The sequence below is a fragment of the Clarias gariepinus genome, chromosome 3 (genome assembly GCF_024256425.1).
Source record: "Clarias gariepinus isolate MV-2021 ecotype Netherlands chromosome 3, CGAR_prim_01v2, whole genome shotgun sequence".
Lineage (NCBI taxonomy): Eukaryota > Metazoa > Chordata > Actinopteri > Siluriformes > Clariidae > Clarias > Clarias gariepinus.
The window spans coordinates 11,040,587-11,067,876 of record NC_071102.1 but is presented as its reverse complement, the minus strand read 5'-3'; the positions used below and the strand labels follow the sequence as shown (position 1 = coordinate 11,067,876).

General features: G+C 39.4%; 1 protein-coding gene across 10 annotated transcripts in view; it reads left to right on the top strand.

Moving 5' to 3' along the window:
* The window catches only part of brsk2b (BR serine/threonine kinase 2b), a 179,590-nt gene that overhangs the window by 136,716 nt on the left and 15,584 nt on the right, over positions 1 to 27,290 (top strand). For 3 of the 10 annotated variants that reach the window (XM_053492628.1, XM_053492623.1, XM_053492627.1), the window contains exons 6-18: positions 2,987 to 3,020; positions 3,136 to 3,204; positions 5,520 to 5,666; positions 9,235 to 9,266; positions 13,984 to 14,148; positions 16,507 to 16,604; positions 16,711 to 16,861; positions 17,315 to 17,383; positions 19,924 to 19,984; positions 23,345 to 23,993; positions 24,080 to 24,103; positions 25,292 to 25,340; positions 26,930 to 27,053. In XM_053492628.1, coding sequence (XP_053348603.1) covers positions 2,987 to 3,020; positions 3,136 to 3,204; positions 5,520 to 5,666; positions 9,235 to 9,266; positions 13,984 to 14,148; positions 16,507 to 16,604; positions 16,711 to 16,861; positions 17,315 to 17,383; positions 19,924 to 19,984; positions 23,345 to 23,993; positions 24,080 to 24,103; positions 25,292 to 25,340; positions 26,930 to 27,053 — 1,672 coding nt within the window. The remainder of the gene's footprint in view (positions 1 to 2,986; positions 3,021 to 3,135; positions 3,205 to 5,519; positions 5,667 to 9,234; positions 9,267 to 13,983; positions 14,149 to 16,506; positions 16,605 to 16,710; positions 16,862 to 17,314; positions 17,384 to 19,923; positions 19,985 to 23,344; positions 23,994 to 24,079; positions 24,104 to 25,291; positions 25,341 to 26,929; positions 27,054 to 27,290) is intronic. The other 7 variants (XM_053492630.1, XM_053492629.1, XM_053492632.1 and 4 more) reach the window with 7 other exon arrangements.

The following is a 27,290-nucleotide window of genomic DNA, read 5'->3' as shown; positions in this document are numbered from 1 at the left end:
TTCTATCAAATACGATGCCATTGCCACAACTTTACGGCTGGGTTCATGAAAAATCTTGATTTAATTAGTATGCTTTTTGACAAGCCACTGTTTGCCTGCCGCAAATTGGTTTCATTTGCATGCATTTGCATAATGCTATAAGACATTTGCAAATAGGTATCCCCTGTTTACAGAGGAAACTCTTTGACATCCCTCCATCGGTGCTAGTGCCTGGCTTCATATGACAGCTCCAGTCAAGCAACTGTACCGTCCGGGTCATTACTCATAAATATGTTAAACAATTTTGACAGTTATTGGACTGCAGTTTTACAGACCTCTAGCAGGAAGTCATTAAAATCTAATGTTACATTATTGGATCATTCAGCAGTGTCAGTGGAGGAGCAGTGGAGAGGCAGGGCAGTGAGCCAGCGCCCGAGCCGAACATATTAACATCAGAAAGAAAGCTTATAATGTGTTTGCTTATAAATATTGCTTTGGAATTTATAATCTTAACGAATTTTGTAAATATTGAATAGAATTAAGGCCAGTCATATTTAAAGTGATTCAAGATTCCTGTGCCAAGGTGCCATTATTTACCTGGTTATATGGGCATCTAACAAAATGTGAAAATTGAGCTTAGATTTTATACTTGGGTTCTTAGGATCCAATTTGCATTGAAACCTTGATTGACATATATATCTCAAATAATGCATGTTTATTTGCATGTATAGTGGTATCATTTGTTAAAAAAGAAAAAGAATCAGTCACACATTAATCATTTTGTTGGGCCGCTTCTGCTTTGATTACGGCACGCATTTTCAGTAGCATCGTTTGGATAAGCTTATGGAACATCACAACATTGATTTCCGTCCAGAGTCGCAATCATTTCTCGCCAAGATCTTGTATTGACGATGGAAGACTCGGTCTGCTGCTTCAAGTCCTTCCCAGCACTCCCTTTCAAGACTCTCAATGAGGTTAAGGTCCAGACTTTATGGTGGTTAATCCATGTGTGAAAATGATGTTTCATGCTTCCTGAACCACTCTTTCACAATTTAAACCCGATGAATCCTGGTCTTATCATCCTGCGCTGTCAGGGAAGAAAAAGTCCATTGATGGAAAAACCTGTTCATTGAGTACATTCATGTAGTCATCTGATCAAAATTTTTGGCTACATAAAGTTGCTGACCCTAGACCTGACCAACTGAAGCAACCCCAGATCATAACACTGCCTCACGGGCTTGTACAGTAGGCACTAGGCATGATGGGTGCATCACCTCTCTTCTTTCCCTGATGCAGCCATCCCTCTGAAACAGGGTAAATCTGGGCTCATCAGAGCACATGACTATTTTCAAAGCTCCACTGTCCATGCTTTATGGCTCCCTAGCAAATTAAAGCCTTTTTTTTTTTCTTTTTTCTATTAGCCCCACTGATAAGTGTTTTTCTAAAATCCCCAAAGCTGTTTATTTGTTTGTAGTCCCTTGAGTTCTCTTCACATTGTGCATGTGGAAATGTTCTTCTCTTTAACTGGGATTTACTGTAATTGGATTTCAATAAATGTTTAAAAGCTCTCCGATCACAATCATAAAAAAAAATAAAATGAATTGTAATCCTTCCAGGTTGTAATAATGTACTGGTTCTCAACCCAGTTGAGTAGTTTTATCAATATACTAAATTGTTTTCTTTGCTTGATGTAGGCCAATAATTTGACCCTTTTGAAACAGAAAAACATCTTTGTCATGACTCCAGGATGTGTCTTCTGACATGGTTGTTTAAGAAATGAGAAGCTGCTCACTGCATGAGTTAGGGTTAAAATAACTTGTTGCCGGCTGAACATATTAATAACTGCAGTAAAATAACTATAGTGGAAGGCTCTTAACTATTTGCTTAGTTAAATCCAGGTAATACGTTTTTTTTGGCCAGGCAGTATAGATATTAAAAGGTTTTTGTGCATGAGGGTGGCTGCTGTTTCAAATATCTAAGAGACTTTCGAAAAAGGCAAACCAAACCAAGCATTGATTAAATAAAATTTACTCCAGACTAAAATATATATATATATATATATATATATATATATATATATATATATATATATATATATGCTGTTTATAAGGAGTGTGTGAATAAAGACTTGTGTTTGAATTGTTTGGCGAACATCCATATGAAACCAACTTTACTGCAGTAGTCATTATTTCATGAAACTTCCCAAGTATGTCCTGAGTAGCCATATTTGAGAAAAAGAAAAAATATATATTTTTTAATGATTAAAAACAATTTACTTGTTAAAATTTTTAGTATAACTAAATTACACACAATCACTGTTCCTGAATCCTCTTGGTATATATCTTTGTTTATGGGGAATCTGTAGAAGTATATCTCTAGTATATGCATTAACGCCACCTTATTCTTCTCAATAAAAAAAAAAAAGCCCCAAATCCCATATTTGTCCCGGTTAACATGCATCAGTTAATGACACCACATGCTTTCTTCTTATTTAGAGCGACACAGTCCTTTGTTGGTGGCGGACCTGATGGCTTAATGGTTAGCACTGTCGCCTTGCACCTTAGGGCCAGGGTTCGATTCCTGGCTGGGGTCTGTGTGCATTTTCTTCATGTGCATGTTGGGTTTCCTGTGGGTGCTCTAGTTTTCTCCCACAGTCCAAAGACTAATGCAGATTAGGATAACTGGCATTCCCAATTTGCCTGTAGTGTGTGAATGTTGACCGGACTTCCTACCATGATCGTTAAAATGGGAAGAAATACAATGGTCATCATTGGCCTCCACCGTCCCTAATTGGACTACAGAGGTCCCTAGATGGATGGATGGATGGATGGATGGAGTCCTTTGTTGGTATTTCAGCTTGCACACAATTTAGTGTGTTATCATGTTTGCATGTATTTGCACCCTCAGACCTTTAGTAAACATGCACTAAATAAAAAGTGCTAAACTAAATCCAGTGTAGCAGACCTAAATTTAAAGTCTCTCACTCATCCATCTTTTTCTCTTTCAGATCTCCTCACTATGCCTGCCCAGAGGTGATCAGGGTAAGTAAACTCACAGAGCCATCTCTTCTAATGTAGCTGTTGGACCAGTCTGCCCTTCAATCACCTCTCTCTCTCTCTCTCTCTCTCTCTCTCTCTCTCTCACTCTCAATGACAGGGAGAGAAGTATGATGGCAGAAAAGCAGATGTTTGGAGCTGTGGGGTCATCCTCTTTGCACTTTTAGTGGTAAGTGGATGTTTACCATTAAGTTACACTTCCATGACAACTCTAAAGTTCTCTCAAAGATTTATTTCTCATTTTAAAAAGTCTTAATTAGGAAATAAAAGATACTCTCGGATGTCAGCAGGCAACGAAAATCGGCATAAGGATATCCCCTCTGATTCAATTAATGATCCTTATAAATGAATGTTTCCAATTCCTTCTGTTCATGTGGGTGTTTATGGCCCAAGAAAACAGATAGTGCTACTTTTTTTATAGATGCAGTGCCTAATTTGGAACTATTTCGCTTTTTTTTCCGACATAAAAGAGAGATGATTAGTTTAGCTCAGGCATTACAAGGCTGTTTGTATTAAACTGTTAAACAGAGGTGGAAAATGTTGTCTCCATGACAACAGTTCAAGCATCATAACTCTTCTTTGTTTAGCTATTGGAACAAAATGTGGTGTTAAAGGTAGGTGGGGGTCGAGTAATTTTAAGTCAAAACACCCTTTGTGATCTGTCGTAACATGGGTGGGATGGTGGCGCAGCAGGTAGCACAGCTTCATGGTCCCTGGTTTGAGCTTAGAAGATGCTTTTTTTGTCACAGTACAGTTAGATTGTTTTCTGAGCAAACCCTGTCTGCTCCAGGGGAGCCATACCAGAGCTGAACCTGTGCTCTAACCCCAGCTTCCTACCTGGGACATGCAAAGAAACTATTTGACTGCGCTGTGACAAATAAAAGCATCTTCTATAAACATCTTCACACACACACACACACACACACACACACACACACACACGCACCCACACACACACAGGTACTTCCCCTTCTCTTACTCTGCTTATATACACTGAATTACTGCGTTCACACAAAATGTATATGTTGCTGGACAGATGTTTTTCTAAAGCTGGGGTGTTGAAATTATGGATCTCCTACCATGTAAACTTCCCCTTCAAGAAGAACATGTTGCTCTAGCAGTTATCTTGCAAGCTCTTCTATCATTGCTATAACTGCTAAGTAGCACCTTAAACTTTTGCATGTTCTCCCCGTGCTTGGTGGGTTTCCTCCGGGTGCTCCGGTTTCCTTCCACAGTCCAAAGACATGCAGATTAGGCTAATTGGCATGCCCAAAATGGCCCGTAGTGTGAGTGTGTGTAAGTGTGTGCCCTGCGATGGTCTGGCACCCTGTCCAGTGTGTACTCTGCCTTGTGCCCTAAGCCTCCTGGGATAGGCTCCAGGTCCCCGTGACCCTGAATACAGGATAAAGCGGTATAGAAGATGAGTGAGTGAGTGAGTGAGTGAGTGAGTGAGTACATATGCACATGTATAATTTCTTACTGCATCATGAAATTCTAATTTAAATCTTCTAAAAATTGGATTTTTAACATTTATTTTTCTTTGAGACCCTCCACATGAACAATACTCGCACTGGACATATTTCAGCAACTGGATATGATACAGTAATGGACTTTGATATAAAAAAGGAGCTTTTTGAACCAGAAATATGAAAATATGTATAACTCAAATCACCTAAAATACAACTTAATATCTGATTTGATGTCACAATTATTATTATTAATAATAATAATAATAATAATAATAATAATAATAAAATTGATTTCAATTTGTTGTCCTGAAAATGTACTGAACCTTGACATCAAAACCGAGGTACGAACCGAACCATGACTTTTGCGTACCCTTCTACCTCTTCTACATGATTGCATTTCTTTAAGGCTTTGTGTCTCGTAGGCTGGACTGCACCCAAATCAGGTGCTTCACCTTTATTACAAACCTGACTAATTATTTGCTCTGCCACTATGTTCTGCGTTTTTTTTCTCCCTTCATTATACCTATATTCTCCTTAGAAAACAATCATTCTTCTTTCAGAACAAAAGCGCTCCCTCTCTGCGACTCTACTCTAAGGTTTTGCATTGTAAAGAGAATTGCTTTGTTCTTTTTTTTTCCCCCTCAGACATCTGCGTTTTGTTTTAGTGACAGTGGCCGCTAGCTTTTGTCTGATTACATCATCTGTTACACGGGCCTGGCGCCTGTCACATTTTTGTGTCGTTCACGTCATTTGACAAAAGCAGTGTTGGGTCAGGGGCCGAGCCGGAATAAAAGCGAAAGTCTGCTCAGCATGAAACGAAGCTAATTGTCAGCGTGTCTCTTATTTACCGGTCTAGTCTGATTCTGCTGGCGGAGCTTTTGATAAATATGTCTCTGTCGCTCCTGCATCATTTACATGTTTTTTTGTGTGTGTACAATACATGTTTTGCAGCAGGCAGTTTATAAGCGTTGCACATGGTCTTGTTTCATTCTTCGCGACGCTGTGTGTGTTTTAGGGTGCTCTGCCGTTTGACGACGACAACCTGAGGAATCTGCTGGAGAAGGTAAAGCTGGGAGTGTTCCATATGCCTCACTTTATCCCTCCTGACTGCCAGAACCTGCTGAGGGGAATGATCGAAGTGGACGCGGCCAAAAGACTCACGGTTAGTCCAAGCTCCGCGGATAAGCTCCAGTGAATCATAATCACAATTTAAAGGCAGCTGTCAGGTCAGAACACTGATTGGGCAAAAGTTCTGATTTGGATTTCTGGTCCTTATCCTACAGTATAACAGGATATGTTAGTGATATACTGTAGAGAAGCTCAAATAACATCAGTTACTGTATGTAGCCTGAGAAAAATCACCACCATCTAGGTCCCACTGATTTAAGGCTTGGTTTTGGGAGCGTGGCTTCTGCTGGAAACACTGAAAAAAAAAACAATTGCCGTTTTACTCTATAAATAATAAATACCAAACCAGATATTGGTTTTATATTATTTCTTAGGGGCACAGCATGAAGATTGTGCTCCAATCACTGTACTCAAATGGATTCTCTCTCAAGCCATACTTAAAGTTTTTTGTGTTTTATATTCTTGTGATATGTGTGCACACATTTTTGGCCGCATGCAGTACCATTTCACATCCTTTCTGCGTTTACTCCTCTTCTAGCGTTTACATGAAGTTGACTTGAATTTGGTTACAGTGAATTAAAACGCTTCCTTCCAAAACCTTGGTGAAGCCCTTGTCTGAGTGGCTAAATGCAATATGACAGCTGCACAGTTTATATGGCACAGTAAAGATCATGCACCATGCAAATGGAACGAGACTTAAAACGAGCTTATTTGACGTTCAGAGTGCGCAAACGTACTTGTTTACAGAATTGAGGAAAGCCTCAGATTTTAACCTTAAACACTTTAAAACTAAGAACCGAAACTTGAACAAAAGACACTTTGGAATGTGCAGGTAGAGTATCTCAGGGCTGCGACTGGTAACAGTATGCATATACTGTACAGTACATTGATCAGCCATAACCTTTTTTAATGTTTTCCCTTGCGCCACCCAAACAGCTCTGACCCCTCGAGACAAGACTCCACAAGACCTCCGAAGGTGTCTGGCACCAGGATGTTATTACCAGATGCTTTAAGTGCTCTATGGGGCCTCTATGGATCAGACTTGTTTGTCCATAAATAACCAAAAAGTTTAAGGACTACCTTTTTTTTTCTTTCAGTTTCCTTTAAAAGCTTGTTTTTGTTTGTTTGTTAGGTGACAGCCTGTTTGCTGAATATGTATGTTCTGCCTTAAGGCAGTTGACAGTAAATAAATTGTCTTTCCCCCCAGTCTGATGGAAATCTTTACGTTCAGCACGGAAAAGAATTACAGTAGAGTTTTATTCCATAATTTATATTTCGGATATGCTCGACTCACAGGTGGTGATGGAACAGAGCACACTTTATACACAATCTCAGCAGGATCTCTTAACACACACACTCACATACACACATACACACATGCGGTCCTGGCGGGAAGCTTCACTGTGTTCGTCTTATTTCCAGTCTGTTTGTCTGTATGGTTGCTGCCAATTCAGGTAAACAGACAGCAGAACTAAAACAATCCAGCGTGGCTGTAGAAGATTCACACGACAGACTCTGCCTCTATCTGTCTTTCATGGCAGAAGGCTTGAGGGTTTTATGAGCTTATCTTAATACGGGCTCCGCCACTTTCCAGAGAAATATTTAATAGAGCTGTCTTTGTGGACCACGTTTGACTGATCAGAAATAAGAGAATTGAGTCAGCAGTGTAACCATAAGGAGAGCTAAATGCTGTCAGTTACACAAACCTAACTTATCTTTGTCCGAGTCTAAAAACTGACTTTAACCTCTAAGGGTGTGCTGACACGTTGCAGGTGGATCGGACTTGTATGTCCACTGCATACCATGAATCCTCAATCAGGTTGGAGTCTGTTGAGGAGACGCCGATGAAATACTTAAAGACAACATCGTCTCTTGTCGTTTTTAGGGATAAAAAGCCTTTTTGGGTGAGGGGGGGGGTGGTTGTAGGGTGGATGTGGGGGGCTTTTCCTTTAAGTGGTCACCACAGCAGACCACCTGATCCGCCCATTAAACTTTGGATGCCCTTCCTGATGCAGCCCTCCCATTTCTCTTCACACTTGGGACCAGCACTAGGGATGTCCTGCATCCAGTGACTGGCGATGGGACGTTGGTTCTAAGAGCCCATAATATATACATTTCAGTTCAGGAAAGGCTTTCGTTTTTTATATAGTAGAAAATGCCAAAATGTCACCCTGTGAAGGATTTTCCTAGAATATTAATGAGTATAATGTGGCTGTAATTAAAAAAAAAAAATAATAATAATAATGTTGTTTAAGGGAACCTCTTAAACACTTGAGTAAGCTTTTACTTTATAATAAACCAATCTTAAATGATAAAAAAAAACTATTCCTATCTCCAAGCTATTCACTACCGACTGTATGCTGTAAACCAGATTCACTCACAAATTTTCAAATTTTTATAAATATCTCATTCCAAATGCAAACTCAGTCACCTGCCTATTGGATCTGTTACCTGTTGAAGCATTGCATTTATTTCATGATATATTTACAGGAATAAGAAATATCATGGAAGAGTGGAGTTTAAAGGGCTATGCAATAATGTTTATTTTTTACATGGTTTTGGACAGGGGGATCTTTAATAAGTGGGCCATACTTCAGATCTCAGGAGAAGACAAAGGAGAAAAATGATTTTAATAAATAAACACATTTTAATGTGTGATTATAATATATATTTTTTTTTCTCCAGTAACCCCTTCATCCAGTTTCTGTATTTACTGTACGATCAACAATCCAACTACTGACATGTTTTGGTTGGTAGAACCCAAATGAAATCCTCAGACATGTGGAGAACATACGACACAGCCAGTAAAGCTGATTCAGGAACCCTGGGCCACTCCACAATAATTGCTGCTAGAATCTAAATGCTAAAATAAGATTTCTTTCTTTCTTTCTTTTTTTAAACCAACATATTTAAAAGGATCCACATGCTCAGAATTCACAGCACAGCACATCCTTTTTTTCTGTCTAGTTAATCCAAGCGCAGAGCTCAGTCAGAGACTTACCACTCAGGGAGAAAGCCTTAACCCCAGAGTGCATCCCTGGCACACCATGATAGCAGGGCATTTCCATAATGTGCCCTGATGAAACCGATGAGTTCTGGTGCTCATGATACCTTGTCAGACTCCTGTTGTTTTCTAATCAGCTCATACAATGTCCCCGTTGCTCAGCCCAAAGCCCAAACCAGCAGATTTTTTATATTCGAGGATCATAGCTATAGCCTGGTGCCATTAATTCAAGGCTTAATATCATCATGATCTCTCTCATTGACACATAACACGGTGATGCTTGTATAGTAGTGCTAGCTGTCATCCTGCTGTCTAATTAGAGGCTGAGTATGAGACCTGCTCAGAGTCTCTGTAGTGTCTCCAGTTGAACCCTGAAGATCAGAGGCTGGGGATACTGAGGGAGGAAATTAGACTTAGCCAGCAGGAGACACAGCATGACAACATGACATCGCTCCACTGTGTCTGCGTATGTGTGTGTGTGTGTGTGTGTGTGTTAATACAGTTGACAATTCAGCAATTTCAGTTATATGCATATAATTTAATGATATTGGTGCAAGTGCATTTCCTGCAGTTTTGATGGTGTTTTCTTTCATTACAGTTAGAACAGATACAGAAGCACACATGGTACATGTAAGTATCAATCCATCTCATCCAGTACTGTGTGTGTGTGTGTGTGTGTGTGTGTGTGTGTGTGTGTGTGTGTGTGTGTGCATCTGTGACGTTATTATGTCCTGTCAGTTGCATATGATCGATTACAGATTTAAAGCTATAGCATATGCTGTATATTATATATTATATAATTATATAAAATATATGATTGTTTATTTAAGAATATTATAAATTTTCTATTTGCATATTCCATCTGCAGAAATTTTCTTCACTTATATTTCTTTAAAAAAAAAGTCATGTCTTATGTTATTTAAGGTTAGGAAGTTTGACATTTTCATAGTATAATATCTAATGTAAATATCTTCATTACATTAAGTATTACTTTATTAAGCATTCATTTAAAACCACACAAGCAGGGTATAAGAATTAAAATGATCAAATGCATAAAGCATAACAATTATGACAATAAAATTTTAATTACTGTATGTTTTCCGCTTAGTCAGCATTGACAATGTAAAATTACAGGCATGGCGAGACTGATATGAATCCTGAAACTCACAGGTTTAAGTTGTCAAAAATATTCCAACACAGCCAATCTGAAACAATGAATATTTCACACTCTGGCTTTTACCAAACTCTATATTGCTGCTCTTTACTCCATAGGTGAAAATGTAAAAGTCGTAAAAAACAAACGCTTTATTTGTTAAATTTACTTTACACCACAGTAAAATTATTCTTCTTGTATGCCAGCTTGTTAGAAAGTTGGGGTCAGATGAATGATCCCATGATGAAGCATTCCCGAAGGAGAGAAAGTTAAGGGCCTTGCATTTTCTACTGGGCGCGCACATGCGCAAAGCATCACAAAAAATTCTGTAGGTTATGTGCAGGAAACAGAAATGAGTAGTCACCTTTGAGTCTTTTGGTCCGAAACATTCACGTGACTCCCTATGAAGTGCAGTACACAGGAAACAGAATTGAACGGGTCTCCTCAATGAGTCTTCAAGTCCTAGTCATTCGTACTTTTGTCATGTGACTCCCTTAGACGCTATGCAGTGCAATAGATTCAAAAGAACGAACGACTCAGACTGAAAGATATAAGAGATGAGCTACTCATTCTGTTTATCATAATAAATATCATATGTCCTTAGCTGCATTGTAATATTTTCATTACTGGAACTATAGCCAACATTTGTGTATGTAGATGTGTTGGTGGTCTGGTTATGTAACATTTTATTTTATTTCTGATCAAAAGAACGAAATGAACTAAATGACTAAAAAAAAATAAAAAAATAAAAATTCATTTTGTTGAACGAGATTGAAAGAACCGAGCCACTAAAATGATTAAAAGCACATCATTAGTGAAAACAGTGCACTGTTTAAGACAGGCACATCCGGAGGCATCTACAGCACGGAGTTCTAAACAGGCAGAGGCGCGGTCACCCAAACGCGTGGTTGCTGGGCGACGCCGCCGGAAAGGCAATCACGCGGACGCGCCGCACCTGGCGGTGTGCCTATTTAAGGGCCCTGATACCTGCGCAGTTCGGGTGATCATTAGGTAGCACCGGTTAAGTATCAGGGCCAAAGACAAAGTTCAAGTTCAAGGCGGGACGGAGGCAAAAGACACGGCTGACGTCGTCAGGAGCAGCCGGTGTAAGAGAGAGAGAAAAAGAGCGGCACGCAGTGCGAGTGGCGCGCGTGCACGCTTCAAGTTTAAGTGTATAAAGCACATAGAGATCTCACATACATCCTCGGTAAGGGCGAGCGGCCCGAGAGAACCCGGAAGTTTATTTTGAGTTTCCAGACCCGCGTTTATTCTGGTGATGGGAAGTTTAAATCATTTTAGTGACTCGGTTCTTTAAATCTCGTTCATCAATATGAACGAATCTTTTTTGAGTCATTTAGTTAATTTTGTTCTTTTGATCGGAAATAAAATAAAAATTGCGTTTTCAATAAAAAGACCCCCAATAGGTCTACTTACACAAATTTTGGCTAAATGATGAACAGAATGAGTAGCTCACCTCTCATATCTTCTAGTCTAAGTCGTCGTTCTTTTGACTCTATTGCACTGCATACCGTTTATGGAAGTCACGTGACAAAGGAACTAACGACTCGAAGTAGAAAAGACATTAAAAAATAATCGCTTAATTCTGTTTCCTGTACATAACCTACGGAGGTTTTACGGTGATTTGCGCATGCGCGCCCAGTAGAAAATAAACGAATCACTCTCCGAGACTACTCGTTCTTCTGGGTCACGTTTAAGATTCGTTAAAAGAACGAATCGCTAGTTTAGTCTGGGCCAGGGGTAGCTCAGTGGTTAAGGCATTGGACTACGGTTCGGAAGATCCCAGGTTCAAACCCCACAACCACCAAGTTGCCACTGTTGGGCCCTTGAGCAAGGCCCTTAACCCCCAACTGCTCAGATGTGTAATAAGATAAAAAAAAAAAAATGTAAGTTGCTCTGGATAAGAGCGTCTGCCAAATGCCTAAATGTAAATGTAGTCTCGAGGAGATGGCGGAGCTCTGTTTTTGTTTTCAGTTCTCTTTGGTTTTCTTTTTAGTTATGGCTGTCTAACCAGCACCACGTAACAAACAAAGCTTCTTTAAGCAGAATAAGTCTTGTTTTATTATTTGTCTTTTTTCTTTGACCTACCCTTAGTTAATTAGCTAGTTCGTTAGTAAGTAAGTTAATAAAGGATTCATACTGAATATTAATTGTTGTGTTAACTTGTTAACTTCATTGAATAAATTAAAATATTATTCTTAATATCTTGATGGAAATTGTTTTAACACTTCGATAATGTCATTAAAACACTGAATTTTCCTGGGGTTTAAATTCTTTTGGCCACCATTGTATTTCAGTACTCAGTCGCTGCCGTGATTACTTCACAGTTTAATACAGCACCAGTGCTTTAAAAGCGCTTCACACAGTTCACTTCACTCTACTGTTCAGGAATCTGCAGAACAGACAGAGAGCTAAACAAAGCACCTACGAACAGCTAGCGCTTGTCATGAGTAAGCAGAACGATGATAATGTAATCTCATCACATCAGCGTTACTCGTTGCATAAACATTTACAGCGTGTTATGGGTGTGCGTGGACACCTACAACCACTGTCTCTTTCTTTTCTGTACATTTCGCTCCCCACACTGGCAACTTAACTACTGTACAACTTCACACTGTTCACACATTATTCAGTTTCTGGGAGACTTAATTAGTGGGCTGGGCTGTAAATTAGCTTCATGCAGGGTGATTGGATAGAGTTTCAAAATACCCAGTGCAATATATAGTATATGAAAAAGTCACCAAACTGATTCCAAACCAGGCTGAAATTTGTTCAAACCGTTTTTCATCGAGTTAGGCACAACAGAACACGCCCAAACGCTGCACACACTTCGTTTTAGGTCACCTGAGAACTTTGGTTCTCATCCGATTCACCTTACATCAACTCACTGCAATGGAATGGATAAAACCTTTGACATTCGCCACCTTGTATTTTAATGTCGCTCATGCATTCACATCCTTACAAGTTGATGCATTCAGTTCACTCTTTTATGCACAACACTCTACATTATTTTATAACACAAAAACAATTGTTAATTAATAAATTTGGTTTGGGGTCATTTTTTTACCAGATATCCTGTGAACAAGTCTAACCTATGTGTCGCACATTAAACTGTAATGTACAGGGGCTGTAACGAAAGTAAGGCAAAAGCTGGCATAACTTTTTTTTTTTGTAACTGGTATAGGTCATTTACAGTAGATTGCACATGTTGGTAGAGAACTCTGTGTAACATAGTCTCCATAACGTGCCATACATTTGCTCCATGATTGAACACAAACTTGAGTCCTTGAATCCTTTTTGAAAACCCCCTCTGTCACAGTTGATGGTGCACTACAGAATGTTTATAGAGATGACATACTGTAATTGACAACCGATTTAGCACCTTTGTAAGGTATAGATAGAGTTACTCTACTTAAATGTGCATTTTGAAGGACCTACAGTATGTCAGTAAATAAAGAAGTTATACCCACTTTTGCATTACTTTTGGTACAGACCTGGTACCGCATTAACATTGAGCCTGTACCAACACTGCGCAAAAATTAGTGTGTAAGGAGGAAAAATACCTACTAAAAATAACTGTGTTGGGAATTTTTTTTTTGTTAAAATACTATTAAGATTTTTCATTCTTATTAGATTTTTTTTATTGCTGTTTGATTAACTTACTGACATTACTCTGTATGAAATTGTAAAATTCTTTTTATTGTTTGTTTGTCTTTGGTCCATTATGTGTGCATGCGTGTAGGCTGCTGTGATAAATGTCGTTCACATGTTTAATAATGAAGAAAGACTAAAAATCTTTGTGTTTGTGTGCATGTATATGTGAGAGAGCGCTGTAAGCCTCCTGCGGCTTAGTGTGTGTCTCTGCCTCCTGCTGTTCAGAGCTTTATTAAAGAGCACTGAGACTCTCACTGAGCTGATGCAACTTCGACAAGCCTTCTTATTTCTCATCTATCAATTACAGGACCTTTTGTCACTTCTTACCAATACTTAACTCCATTTATCCCCATGCCTCACTTTAAACATGCTACCTGGATATGTTAAAAATATATGAAAATACCATGCATGGTCATGGCAAGAGAAAAAAAAATTATATCCTTAATATTACTCAGGATGTCGTGTGTAGTGATAATATTAAGGCAATTCTTTTGGTTCTCATTTCCTTATGTTGTTTCGCAGTGGGGGGAAGAACGAGCCGGAACCAGAGCAGCCCGTTCCACGAAAGGTAGCGATCCGCACGCTGCCCTCGGCTGAAGACATCGACCCGGATGTGCTGGAGAGCATGCACTCTCTTGGCTGCTTCCGGGACAAGAACAAACTGATGAAAGACCTGCTGTCTGATGAGTGAGTAAAACAATGAGGGGAGAACAGGATCCAATGAGACTGCATTAACAACAAAGATGACTAATATGAGGAATGTTCAAATCAAACCGGGACTTGTTATTACAGATGAAATTTGGTGTGGCGTCCAACTGACTGACGCTTACAGAAGCCACCTGTATAGTGTGATGAGACTCTTTAATGCAGTTAAACATTTGAATGGTGCAAACATTTTAAAGACGGCCATACATCTGTGAATGATGATTCCGTCAAGGTGACTCAGAGCACACTGAAGTCATTCCATGAGCATTCAGTTAGTGGGACACCTGATCCTTGACAGTTGACAGACAACTTGTTGCCAACTTGCACTTGTTGCGCATCTGTTCGTGGGAACTGATCACACAATAATTCATGATTAATCAATTATCATTTATGGGAGTTATTGCCAAATTAGTTCAAGCATTTTCTGCATATTTGGGCCGTTAAAGGAGTTCCTGGGAAGCCAGGGTTTTAGACATGAAGAAGGCAGTCTGATCTCAGCCCTTTACAGTAATTGTGTCCAAGGACTAATGACATCTATTAAAATACTGGGATAAGTGCATTAGAGTAGCAGGGGATGCTATGGAGATATAAAGGGAGTTTTTACTCTAATCACTCAAAAATCAAAAGTCCCTGTTCGACTTGAACACCCCTTGAATAAATAATGGAACATCATACCAGAACCATAATGTGTTGGTTTTTTTGTTATCAATAATGCATATATGGTGCATAAAGATTAGCTTAAAAATACTGCATTTCCGACTTAATTCTGTCTAGGCCTCTAACCCCACACAAGCTCCTCCTGTAAATATTTGCTTTGAGCCGCCATATGCAAGCATAGAAATGTTTTATGGCTCCGCTTCTCACGGCTATTAAACCTCACAGCACCTTTAGTGGAGCCTGTTTACCTTCTTTCATCCCTCATTCCCCAAACCTCCCACAATTACCACCTGCACACTCGGCTGTGCGCACCCACCTGTCTGATGTGGCTGATGGATGGATCCGGTGTGATTTAGCCAGTCTGCGATTATGAGTCGGCTTTTACTCTCTTAAATGTGTTCCCACACCAAGCACGTTATTTCACTCACAGCTCCTTGACTTTGTTTTATAGTCTCGCCTTTTTTTGCTCTTTTTTTTGGAAGAACACTTTGGATATTTAAGACATAGGGAAGTGGCATACTCTTAATCTCATGATCCCAGGATCAATTACCTGAACTTATAATATTTTAAGATTATGACTAATTATCACATTATAGAACTGTTTTGTAATTACAGAGCATCGTAATTAATTTCAAAACATCATTCCAAAAAAATAAATATTCTGACCTTATGTCAATTTAATATTTGTTTTTTGTTTTTTATTACATGGGTGAAAATTCTGCCATTAATGATAATTATAATAATTAATATTATTATTTTATATATATATATATATATATATATATATATATATATATATATATATATATATGATGGCTATGATGGTAATGTAAAGTACTGTTCAAAAGTCTTGAGCCACACCTCATTTCTTCATATCAAATTAAATTATGTAGATAAAAAAAAAAGAAATGTTATCAACTGTTTTCCTGTAACAGGCTGCAAAGTGCCTCAAGATACCATTTAAAAATTGGTTATTTATGTAAGAACCTCAGCAGCAACCTCATTTCCCCTCTTATCTGTTCCAACCACTCAGCAATCAGCATCAGCACCTGATCATCTGTTTCTCACTGGTTCATGCCTTCAGTTAGTTGTTGTTTTCTAATGCTTGAATGATTCGTATGTCACTGTGAGGCTGTTAAGAAAAAACAATTCCTTTGAAAATACTCAGGTACTAGGACTGCACTGAAAATGTGAGACAAAAACTTGCCAAAGATAAGGGGCCAAAAAAAAAAAAAAAAAAGTCCCTTCGGAAGTATGGAGAACTATTACTCAAGACTACATTAAAAAGACAAGACAGTCTGACTCTTTGGAAGCAAAATATAAAGAAATGAGAGGTGGCTCAAAACTTTTGCAGACATACTATATAAGTGATGCTTATTTTAAAACTTTGGCCTGAAGCTGGAATCGTATACTAGACATATTTCAGATATAGTATAGTATACTTGTACTATAATTTACTTTGCATAATAGATTTATGAAATATGTCCCAATAGTATTGCTGAGCCAAATGTACTTTGGGACACACCTGTGATGATTTTTACACACAGTACGAAATTAAAGGCTATAAATTTAGGCAAAATGTTACCTACACTAGCTTCATAAGCAAAGTTTGATTGATTGATTTTGAAATGCTTTGATGCTTTGCACTCCCTAGATTACGTCTTATGTTTCTCTTCATTCTAGTGACAACCAGGAGAAGATGATTTACTTCCTCCTGCTGGACCGTAAAGAGCGGTATCCCAGCCATGAGGACCAGAACCTGCCTCCACGTAATGAGATTGGTAATGAGCTCCTCTTTCCTCCGACTCATTAAAGGATGTGTTCCGGACGAATGTTCACACATTTCCTGCCACGGATTAATGGTTTCTTCTGCGATTTTTCTCACAGATCCCCCAAGGAAGCGGGTAGACTCTCCTCTGCTGACCAGACACAACAAGAGGAGACCGGAGCGCAAGTCCATGGAGGTACTGAGTGTAACTGAGGGAGGATCCCCTGTGCCTGTACGGCGAGCTATCGACATGAACCAGCATGGACAGAGGTATCAGAGAATATAAACACCCAGAACATGACTAAAGGTCACAGCGTGCATTCTTCATTAGCTGTGCAGTAAGGTTTTAGCTTATCCCACTAAACACTGCACTATTGAAGCTATTAAAGTTTTATGGATGAAAGGTGAAAAGTTTCCCATAAACTTTAAATGTACATCTATGCTTGTGTTCGTGATCTCTTTTATTCATCTTTACCTCGTTTTATTTTCACCTTTACCTGTTTTCCATAAATCCCACGCTTATATTTCACACTGCCGATGCTTTTGCAGACAGCCGTAACGATTTAGCCGTAACGGCTGCCTTTCAGACGAGGAATGCGATCACAAGCAGTGGGCCTGCGTGTTATATGAAGTCACAGCATGTTCTAGAAGCGAGCAGTAATTATAAACGTAGATCAGGATAGTGCTGTAATTACCATCTCTGTTCTTTCTGTCCTGCTGTAGTAAATCAGTTTTCAGTAAAAGCCTGGATATTTCAGACGCCCACCCCAAAGCACGAAGCAAAGACGAAAGGTAGAAATCAGCACTGTCCTTTCTCTACAGCTCTAAGATGCAGTGGGGTTTTTAAATCAATGGATTGGATTGATCTCTGCTTGATATAGGGGCGAAATTTCCAAGGGAGGCTTGTAGATTGAGAGCGTGCATTAGAGAGCTCTTCTGTGCCCCGGCATTTTATTTTCTTTTTTCCTAAATAGCGCTGTTCGTCTGACGAATAAAGATTAACTTTTTTTTTTTTTTTTCGGAAATGGGGCAAATTGGAATGAATAAGAGATCCATATTTTCTCTGATTTGTCCCCTCAGTTTTGGCAAAGCTGTTCCCCTCTGGCTTCTTCCTCCACAAACATCAAAAGCATCTTATCTCTCTTCTTGTGCCTTTCATCTTTTCGTTTGATGTCTGGCTTTTTTTTTCTCTTTTTTTTGTCCTGTGGTAGAATCCCAAAAAAAGTGAGGTTAATTTTTTTGGGTCGGTGCTGTACTGCCTGCAATTTTATCCCTTTACTGTTTGTTTGCATCTCTCGCTCTGCTGTGTTTGTGTGTGTGTGTGTGTGTGTGTGTGGTTGTGTGTTGTCATAAATAAAACATGGAAGCGTGAATGAGAGAAATGGAGTAACGAGTTAAGAAGAAGGCATCAAATTCCAGCTAATCCTGACCCTGAATAGTTTATTAAGTCACTCACTATTATTTTCTTATTAAGACGTAAAAGTAATTAAAAAAATCTTTATCACAATTTGCATTGAAATTAATGTCTAGAAAGAAAAAACTAACAAACAAGACATCACCAAAAAGCTTTTTCCCCCCAAGAAAACTCCCCTGCATCTTTAGCACACTTTATATTTGAAAATATTTCATTTTTCGACTTAACAGCTAGAAATCCTCTCATCTAATAGACTTTCATGTAGAGATATAACTCCTGTGTTTTTTTTCTTCTTTCTTTCTCTCTTTTTCAATCCTTTGTCAGTAGATAGAAGAAAAGCTGCTGTTTCTCTTAACCATAGAGGTTTATCTTTCCACATATAATTGCTTTCCTCTTGTGTGTGTGTATGTGTGTCCTCACTCTCAGACTAATCAAACGTGTTGCTTCCCCACATGCTCTAATGTCTCAAATTGTGTGTTGTGTCACTCGTGGCTAATTAAATGAAACGTAGAGGGAGGAAGCGTGCGTCGGTGTTTTAGAGCGTCGAGACGAAATGTTTTTGTTGTTGTGATTTTCTGCCTGAACGAACAGACACATTTTGTGCCTATAGCATAATATGCATTTAAGTAACATGTGTGATCGATCAATTTATGGATCAGATCTTTCCGCTGAGTGGGAGCGCACGAGGGTTTGTTCACACATTTAATCATGATTTAATGTTCCAGTTTTTGATTAACGGTAAAGACTTTTGCCTCCGTGGCCGGTTAAACTTCAGGACGTGCTACCTCCGCAACGAAGAAAAAGTCTAAAGAGAAAGGATAGAAAGGATTTACTTGTTTTATAGCATCTTGTAACTTTTTACCCTTCATCATAAGCAGCTATTTGCAAACTATTGTATAATATGATATTACATTCTGTACACACTGAACTGTAGAGTAAACACTCACTCTGATTTACTGCATGATGATCCAGTATAAAACAGACCCGGAGATTAAACGGCTTTTCAGAGGGAAGATAGGGTTTACATTTTTTTAGCACTAAGCAGTAGAAGCCAATTAACTTGACAAGCTTCATTATCATTATGCAGGGATCATTACACGTTATTGGCGTGCTGAACGAAGTAAGAATCCTTCCCTCTGATTCAGGACACACTTGGAAAACAGCTGCACGTGTGTTCACAATGTTGATGCTTAAAGGTGCAGTTTGTAATTTTGAAGTGTGTGTTTTTTTAGACGTATAATAATTACTATATTTTAAGCATCTATTCGAATAACTGACTTTATAATGTTGCCGCAGGTAATTGCATTCAGGCAGCACAGTGGTGTAGTGGTTTGCATTGTGACCTCGCACCTCCAGCGTCCAGGGTTCGAGTATGTATGTTCTAACCCATGCTTTTGGTGGGTTTCCTCCCACAGTCCCAAGATATGCAGGTTAGGCTAATTTGCATTTCCAAATTTCCTGCAGTGTGTGTATGCCCTGCGATGAATCGGCACCCTGTGCAGATGTTTTCAGAATAAGACAAATATTCATTTTCCTGAAGCCTGCTGCTTCAGTGTTTTTAGATTTTTTGATAGATGTTGCTATTGTATACTGAACTATAATTAATTTTATAAGAGGCATTCTTTATTCATGGCTGCGTTCTTAGGCAAAATTGTGAGTGAGCCCACTCCTTTGGCTAAGAAGCATAAATGGTCTCAGGATGCTTTACTGTTGGCATGACACAGGACTGATTTAGCGCTGCAAACACACAGGGTTTAAATGAAAGAATCTTGTCTGTGGTTGGATTGCATTGCATTGCAAAATACAGACAGGAAACGTCCCGAAAAATTATACACTGCCCCTTTAAGAGGCGTCTGAGACGGATGACTATGCCAATGTTGCATTGTGATTGTTTGTTTGAATCTGTGTGTTGTGTTAGGTCACGGTCCATCAGTGGTGCTTCATCTGGCCTGTCCACCAGTCCCCTCAGCAGTCCTCGGGTAAGTCTCTGGGTTTGTCCCAAATCATCAATTCACAGCCAGATATTTTCTAGATAGTCTCACTCTCTCACATGCGAGTGCTATGTCTAGCTAGTAAGTAAATGAATGGAGAGGTCATTGACATCAAGTACAATTTTATGAGATATGAATAATGGTATTAAAGTTTTATTACGATTTTAAAAGACAGGATTATATTTTAATCTCTTTAAAGTGCCCTCAAAATACATACTTTATACAGCATTATTCCTGTCGTAGCCGACCATACCGTGCTAGTCACTCAACTCTGCTGCTAGCTCTAACATGACACCTGCTCTCTCAGTCTTAGCAAGGACGCTTATTAGTTAAAAGTTGGCTCATTTTTGTGAAAGACTGTTTACCACCCCAAAAAATAAAAAATAAAATAACACCCACACCCTAAAATGTTGAGACTTGGCCAATTAGCATCAGATGTAAGCGGAAAAAAACCCTATAGGTTAGCTGTAACCTCGTGCCATGGACGTTCCTTTAATTACACGCAACATGCCAACAGCTTCAAAGCAAACCTCCAAATAGCACGGCTTATTAGCCATGCTCAAGGTCTGCGATTTAAATTAAAACAGTGGTGCGGCAGTAAAATTGCTGCCTGTCGATACTAACAGACTATCTCTAACCGTTAGTGCAATTGCACAGCGATGCTCAGCATAATTAGCTGGAATCTATTCCTTGTTCAGAGGATTGTAGCTCTGGGATATTTGGAGCTGCTAATGGCTTGGTAAAATCTGAAAATCCTCCTTTCCTTACTTACAGTAGAGCTTTTACAGTTGACTTGTTTGAACTGCTTAACCATTTACAAATCCACCGCTAAGTCTTTCCAATATGCCATCTTTGGGTTACACAGGCGATATGCCAGCAGGATTTAGCCTAACCCCTGCTTTGAGGCTTCCCTGATCAAATATTCCAGCCTCAAATATTTTTCCCCAACTCAGACACAACTTTATTTCCTCCTTCGCCGACTGCTTTTGGATGAAACATCACTTTTGCGCAAACTATGTAGGCCAGAAGGCCTTTGAGTTCAACAGATGCAGCTCTCAAAACTTATATCTCGACTGCTGGCAAATTGTTCAATATAGTTTTAAAAACTACTTCAGATATTTTTGCCTTTGATTTTATACCATTGCAGACATTTACATTAGAATTGTTTATACCTATAATTTGAATGTGTTCTCAGGTTTCAGAGCTCCCAAAAGCATGTCTGGTAATGCCCCAGATTGCACTCCTCTTCTGAACCCACCATGTTAATGTTTATGTACAGTATTAATCAAAAGTTTGGATTATTTTCTACGTTTTAGAATAATACTAAATACTTTTTCGGAACTGTTAAATACCACATATGGCTTTCGGTAATTAAGTAACAACAACATAAGAGTCAGTTGTTATTTTAAGATCAGCTGTTCTGGAACAGTTCTGCAGAAACAGTATTGTCAAGTGCATTTGCAAAACTCATCAAGCCCCGTGATGAAACTGGCTCTCATGAATATCGTCTTAGGAAACAATGAGCAAAACTTTAATTTGGGGTTACCAGCCTCATACATCACCAATTAACAGCACCTCAGATGAAGGCTTTACAGAGCATAAGTAGCAAACACATCTCAATATCAACTGTTCAAAGGAGATTATTGCATATTTTACATTCCATTAGAATTGCTTTACAAAAAAAAAAAAAAAAAAAAATCAGAACAGACCATGCAATTAGAAGGTGTGCCTCTACTTTTGACAGATGAGACACTTTCCAACATCACCTCTCAAGAGAACAGCAGAGCTGAGCAAAAACCCAAATGAGGGTATCTTCTTATATGAGGTCACAAAAGGGAGAAATTTAATTGGCTTGTTTAAACTCTGACCAAGACAAATATGGATGAAGATTAAAAAGCAGTGATTTTTCTTCCCTCACATTTATTGTAAACACACACGAGAGACCCATATGAATGTCGAAAAATGATTATAAAGTGAAGTCTGTAAAATAGGTTCTCTTGCTACACAACCTGGCAACCTTTACATTATTCACTGTGAGCTTTTTCAGAGCTTTTTTACATATTTACACAGTTGTTGAAAGTGATGTACAGTAAATGATACTCAACAGACCCTTCGTTCTTTAGTCGGTCTCTCTCACATCTTCTTATCTGTATGCCCGCTACATTTTTGCTCAAACTGATCAGGTCTTAGATTTTCAACTTGCATGCTAATATCGCCTTCAATGGCCTCATCTTGCAATGCATCGCTAACTTGCCACTTCGATTTTTTGTAACTCAGAACAACCGCATAGTCTAGGTTCACTGCATCGACAGTATATTAAATTCTTCTAATTTAAATGAAAAACTAATGTGCTTCCAATTAGAACAAATTAGGTTTTTCTTTAAAAATGTTTTAGATCAGTTTACCCAAGAGTAGAGAGCCTTATATATTTATATATTAATAAGTGCTGGTTCTACATTTCCAGAACCAGCACTTATTAATATCTAAATAAAACCTTCAATCTAAGGTACGAGTGAGAAGACTGTAGAAAGCACAAATAAGCTGTTCATTATGATTTATGAATTTATGTCTTTATGAATTTAACTCCTCATACTAAAATGTTACCAAATACTGATCTATTTGCCATTTTATCATCCAGTCTGATTTGGAAAGCAGAAATCATTATATATGAATGCCATAAGGCTTCACAACATCTCCTTCATATCATTTCCCAAGCAGCAGCAGCAGCAGCATCCCAATTCTGTGCTCAGCTTTGCACTTAATGGCCCTGAGTTTAAGTGGCCATTTTAATAGTGTGGCGCTATTGTTGCGAATGACCTACTTCAACCATTTTAGATGTTCTGATTACACTTCTGGTGGTTCTGGATGATCTACAACAACGCACAACTATCTATATTAAACAATTCCGACAATAGCGCAAAAACAATTGACTCATCCTAGTTTTGCTCTCACGTGGCACGTGCCCATTTCCCGCTTGCTCAGTCACTTCTGGCAGTTTTCCAACAAAGACCCAGAGCTTTTCTCTTTTTTTTGTTGTTTGTTATAGTGGCTGCTTTTGCTTTGTGATCACTGCACATTTTCTTTCCATATTTACTTGCTGCCTCTTGGCTGGTTGTGCTAATGGCATGTATTTTTGTTTTCTTTCTTCCTTTCTTTCTGCACTCTCCCTCCCTCACTCAACACCGCTGCCTCTTCCACCGTCCATCCTTATGTGCTGTCGGTGCGCGTGCCTGTGCTGTGGTGCGTGCTAATCTCGGACTCTGTGCGTGTGGTGTACGCGTGTGTGTGTGCTTGTGGGCTGCGGGTTGTGTGATGCTGCTGCCGGGTTCGGTGCATGCGCTCTCCCAGCCTGTGCGACGCTTTTTTATTCCCCCGCAATCCTCGGAGCTCATGCAGTCGCCCAACCACAACCCAAGGCTGAACGGCACCTTCCAGCCAGGCCTAGGGGCGCAAAACTCGGCACAAAACAACAAAACCCAGACACTCCCAGCTAAACCCAAAGGCTCAGAAAAGCCCCTCCAGAGCACTAGATCAAACCCGCTTCCAAATACCACAGCCACACCGCTGACCGCCAAGTCTGAGCCATCGACGCCATCTACGCCATGTCACCCCATCTCCCCAGCCATCCCTGTGCCCAACAGTCCGAAGGTGCGCCGGCCGCCCCTGACTGTGCCCCCTAAGCTTTCAGTTCCCCTCTCACAGGCATCGCCTCTCTCTCCCATCCGCCTGCACCACCTGCACCCGCTGGCCACGACTGACCACAACGGCAAATGTATCCCCATTGTACAGGTGACTCCTCACCCCTCACCCCGGGCCAGCCCCTTGCCAACGCCCAAAGGGACGCCCGTTCACACGCCCAAGGAGAGTCCAGCAGGTACACCGAGTCCCACACCACCCCCAAGTCCCTCTATTGGGGGCATGCCCTGGAGGACGCGACTCAACTCCATCAAGAACAGCTTCCTCGGCTCGCCGCGCTTCCACCGCAGGAAACTGCAAGGTAACCACAGGGTGGAGTGATGCACTGGAAAACACATATGGTAATGATTTTAGCAAGAAACCTCAAAAAACACTTCCTTTGTCCAGGTTTGGTGCCAAGATCTTATCCTGGTGAGAGCTTACACATTACATTAAACGTATTAAACACTTTGCATCACAAATTTATTTACAGCTTTCTTTAACATGCACTTACTTAAAATGAACTTAAATTTAACTTTGTTAATAAATACCTAATCCTAATCTTCTTTATTTTCTGATTGGTCAGAATGTTTTGATCATTTTCATAAAAAAAAATAATTGCATTGTAAATCACAAGTTTATAATAATGCGTTATTTTATTTTTTATTTAAATGAATTATTTAATATTGGAATTGATTCATTGACTTAAATAGCATTTCTGTTAGGGGGGGCAGTGGTGGTTTAGGCAGTTGAGGCTCTGGGATGCTGATCGGAGGGTTAGGGGTTTGAGTCCCGTCACTGCTGGGTCACCACTGTTTGTTAGGTTCTTGGGTCAAACCCTTAACCCTACACCCTATACAACCCAGCCACTGCGTGCAGTGCCAGTCCCAAGCCCGGATGAAATGAGAGGGTTGCGTCAGGAAGGGCATCCCATGTAAAACCTGTGCCAAGTTGGGTGCAGTTCTGATGGTCTGTTGTGGGGTTGAAGATTAATGAAATGACTTCATAAGAATTGTAAAAGAATAACCAACAATAACACTGTAAATAATGTTATCACAATTTTTCAATTTATTTCTAAAACCAACACTAGACCGAGCCCCGCCCCTTCTATTCTATATTATATGTGCTATATATATATGCAAATATGTGTCTTGTATGGAGAATTTACAACAGCAGCATAAAAACACCAAATGTAACAAAACATACCAGTGAATTAACAGATCATCTGATTTCTATTGATTTGCATTCATTTCCTGTCGGTTTATTAAGTCAGGTGTATTCTCTAAAGACTGATCAATAATCACCACTAAGAGCTGCTTAATATACCATTTTCTGCTTTAACTGTAGTCATTATTATAAGGCCTTCATAAGCATCTAACCTCCTGCTACCTTGTGCTTTTTGTCTCTCCGGAGGACAGGATCAGGTGTGTGTGTGTGTGTGCGTGTGTGTGTGTTTTCAGTGGTTATTAAGCAGCTCTTAAGGTTTAAAATAATTAGCTGTGCTTCATCAGCATTCGCCTCTGGTAGCATTTGTGAAAACCTGGACTCTTTTAGCATACTTTACGATATATGATGATTTGGTTTATGCACCAGTGCTCATTCTTTCATCGCTCTTTGCAGTACCAACCCAAGAGGAAATGTCCAGTCTGACACCGGAGTCTTCCCCTGAGTAAGTTAAAACACACCTTTAAGCCTTTCTGATGCGTAAACTGCTTACAAAGACCTTACACACATTCAGACTATTTCAGGTTGTTGTTGTTTTTTTTACTTTGTGTGTAACAAACATGATTACAGTTACAAAAAAGCATGCACCCGGGGCAATGAAGGATTGTTACTCAAGCACAGGAATGGTGTTAAAAATACAGGGAAGTGGTAATGGGAATCGATCAATTAAATGCACATGGTGTAAAGTTCTTTCAGGAACGAAAATTGTCTGCACGATTCCTTCTTCACAATTATTTTTTTTATTAATAATGTCCATAAGTTGCAAAACATATTCTACTATAAACCATGGACTTTTTCGAGATCTTAGGTGTTAAATCAAAATTAAGATGCATATACAGTTAAGTACATTACAGTAGGTTTTTTTGGTTAATGATTATTTTAATGTACTTATATGACTTATGTGTCCAATCTTGGGAAATTGTGGATCTGGCAACCTTGTTTACCATGCCCACTTTATAACCTTTTAAATTAATGCGTAAACTTTTTTGCTAAACCGAACCGAAGTCAAAGTATTGTGGAAAACATCCTAAACATTTCCAACTCTTCACCATGTTTTTTATTTATTATTAATGGTGTAATTATAAGAAACTCGCTGTTCTGCTTTAAAGTGTTTTAGTTCCACTTACTTAACTACATGGCTACTTGCCACTTCATCCAGTGCTTGTAAAGGCAGCCTCCACATCGTCTCCTCTGGCTTTGGAGAAAGAGCGACTCTGTGCCGTGCTGGCTTCAGGCTGTCCTGATAAGCATGCTCTGTGGCAAAATCCCAGCATGCACCACAGTTCAAGAGGGGGCGGAGAAATGAGCCGTGCATCAGTCTTCAGACCTCAAAACCCAAAGGCCTGTGACTGGCTTTTCCCCTAAGGCTTTCTTTTAATAGAAAAGCAGTAGCAGTTCACTCACTCATCTTTGTGCAGTTCCTACATGTCAATCCGAGATGTCAATCCTGTTCCCAGACAGGAAAATCATTACCCGGGTGTTTGATTTATTTTCTGATTTATTTTAATTTATCGATCTCAATAAACCCGATCAGATGATTTTTCTCAGCCCTTTTTTGTAGAGTCCACTTTTATCTGATTCTGTCTCACGCCACGTTGTGTGTGTGTGTTTATGTCAGTCCACGGCTGTGTTGCTGTTCTCAGCACTGTGTGTGTTACACCGCCAGTGAGCTCGAGCTCTGCAAATGTCAGAAACGATGTTCGTGTGAAATGCCTTATTTACCACGGACGAGATCTGTCAAAGAAAACGCTCGTGTGATGATTTCACTGTAGTAAAATTTTTTTCCTCTCCCTCCTGGCCTGTATCTTCCCTCCTTCCTTGTCTTTTTGAAGGGTGCATATTCACTCATGTACACTTTGACAGTTTGATATTTCCAGCTTGACACAATGGGTAGTGCTTTTTGCACAATATTGTGAATGATTGCGGAGTATTCGTTATCAACTTTCTTCATTTTTATCTGCACTGGACACATTATACTGTAGTTGTTTTTCTCACTCCGTGTTGGTCTTGCTTTTTCTTTTTCTTTTTTTTTAGACTCGCAAAAAAATCTTGGTTCGGGAATTTCATCAATTTGGAGAAAGAGGAGCAGATCTTCGTGGTGATCCAGGACAAGCCTCTGAGCTCGATCAAAGCCGATATTGTGCAAGCCTTTCTCTCTGTAAGGCTCATCAGTGTGTGTGTGTGTGTGTGTGTGTTATATTTAATATCTTACAGTGTAAGGACATTTGTCTGGTCTTTATTATGAACTCTAATTTCTAATGATAAACTTCCTACTCCGTTAAATTCCCAGGACCCATGGGCAGCTCCAGGCTTCCATTCCTCTCTTTCATAATTATATACATTTTCTCAATAGTTTTTCTCTTGTTACTAATTAAACTCAAAGAAATTGATGAAT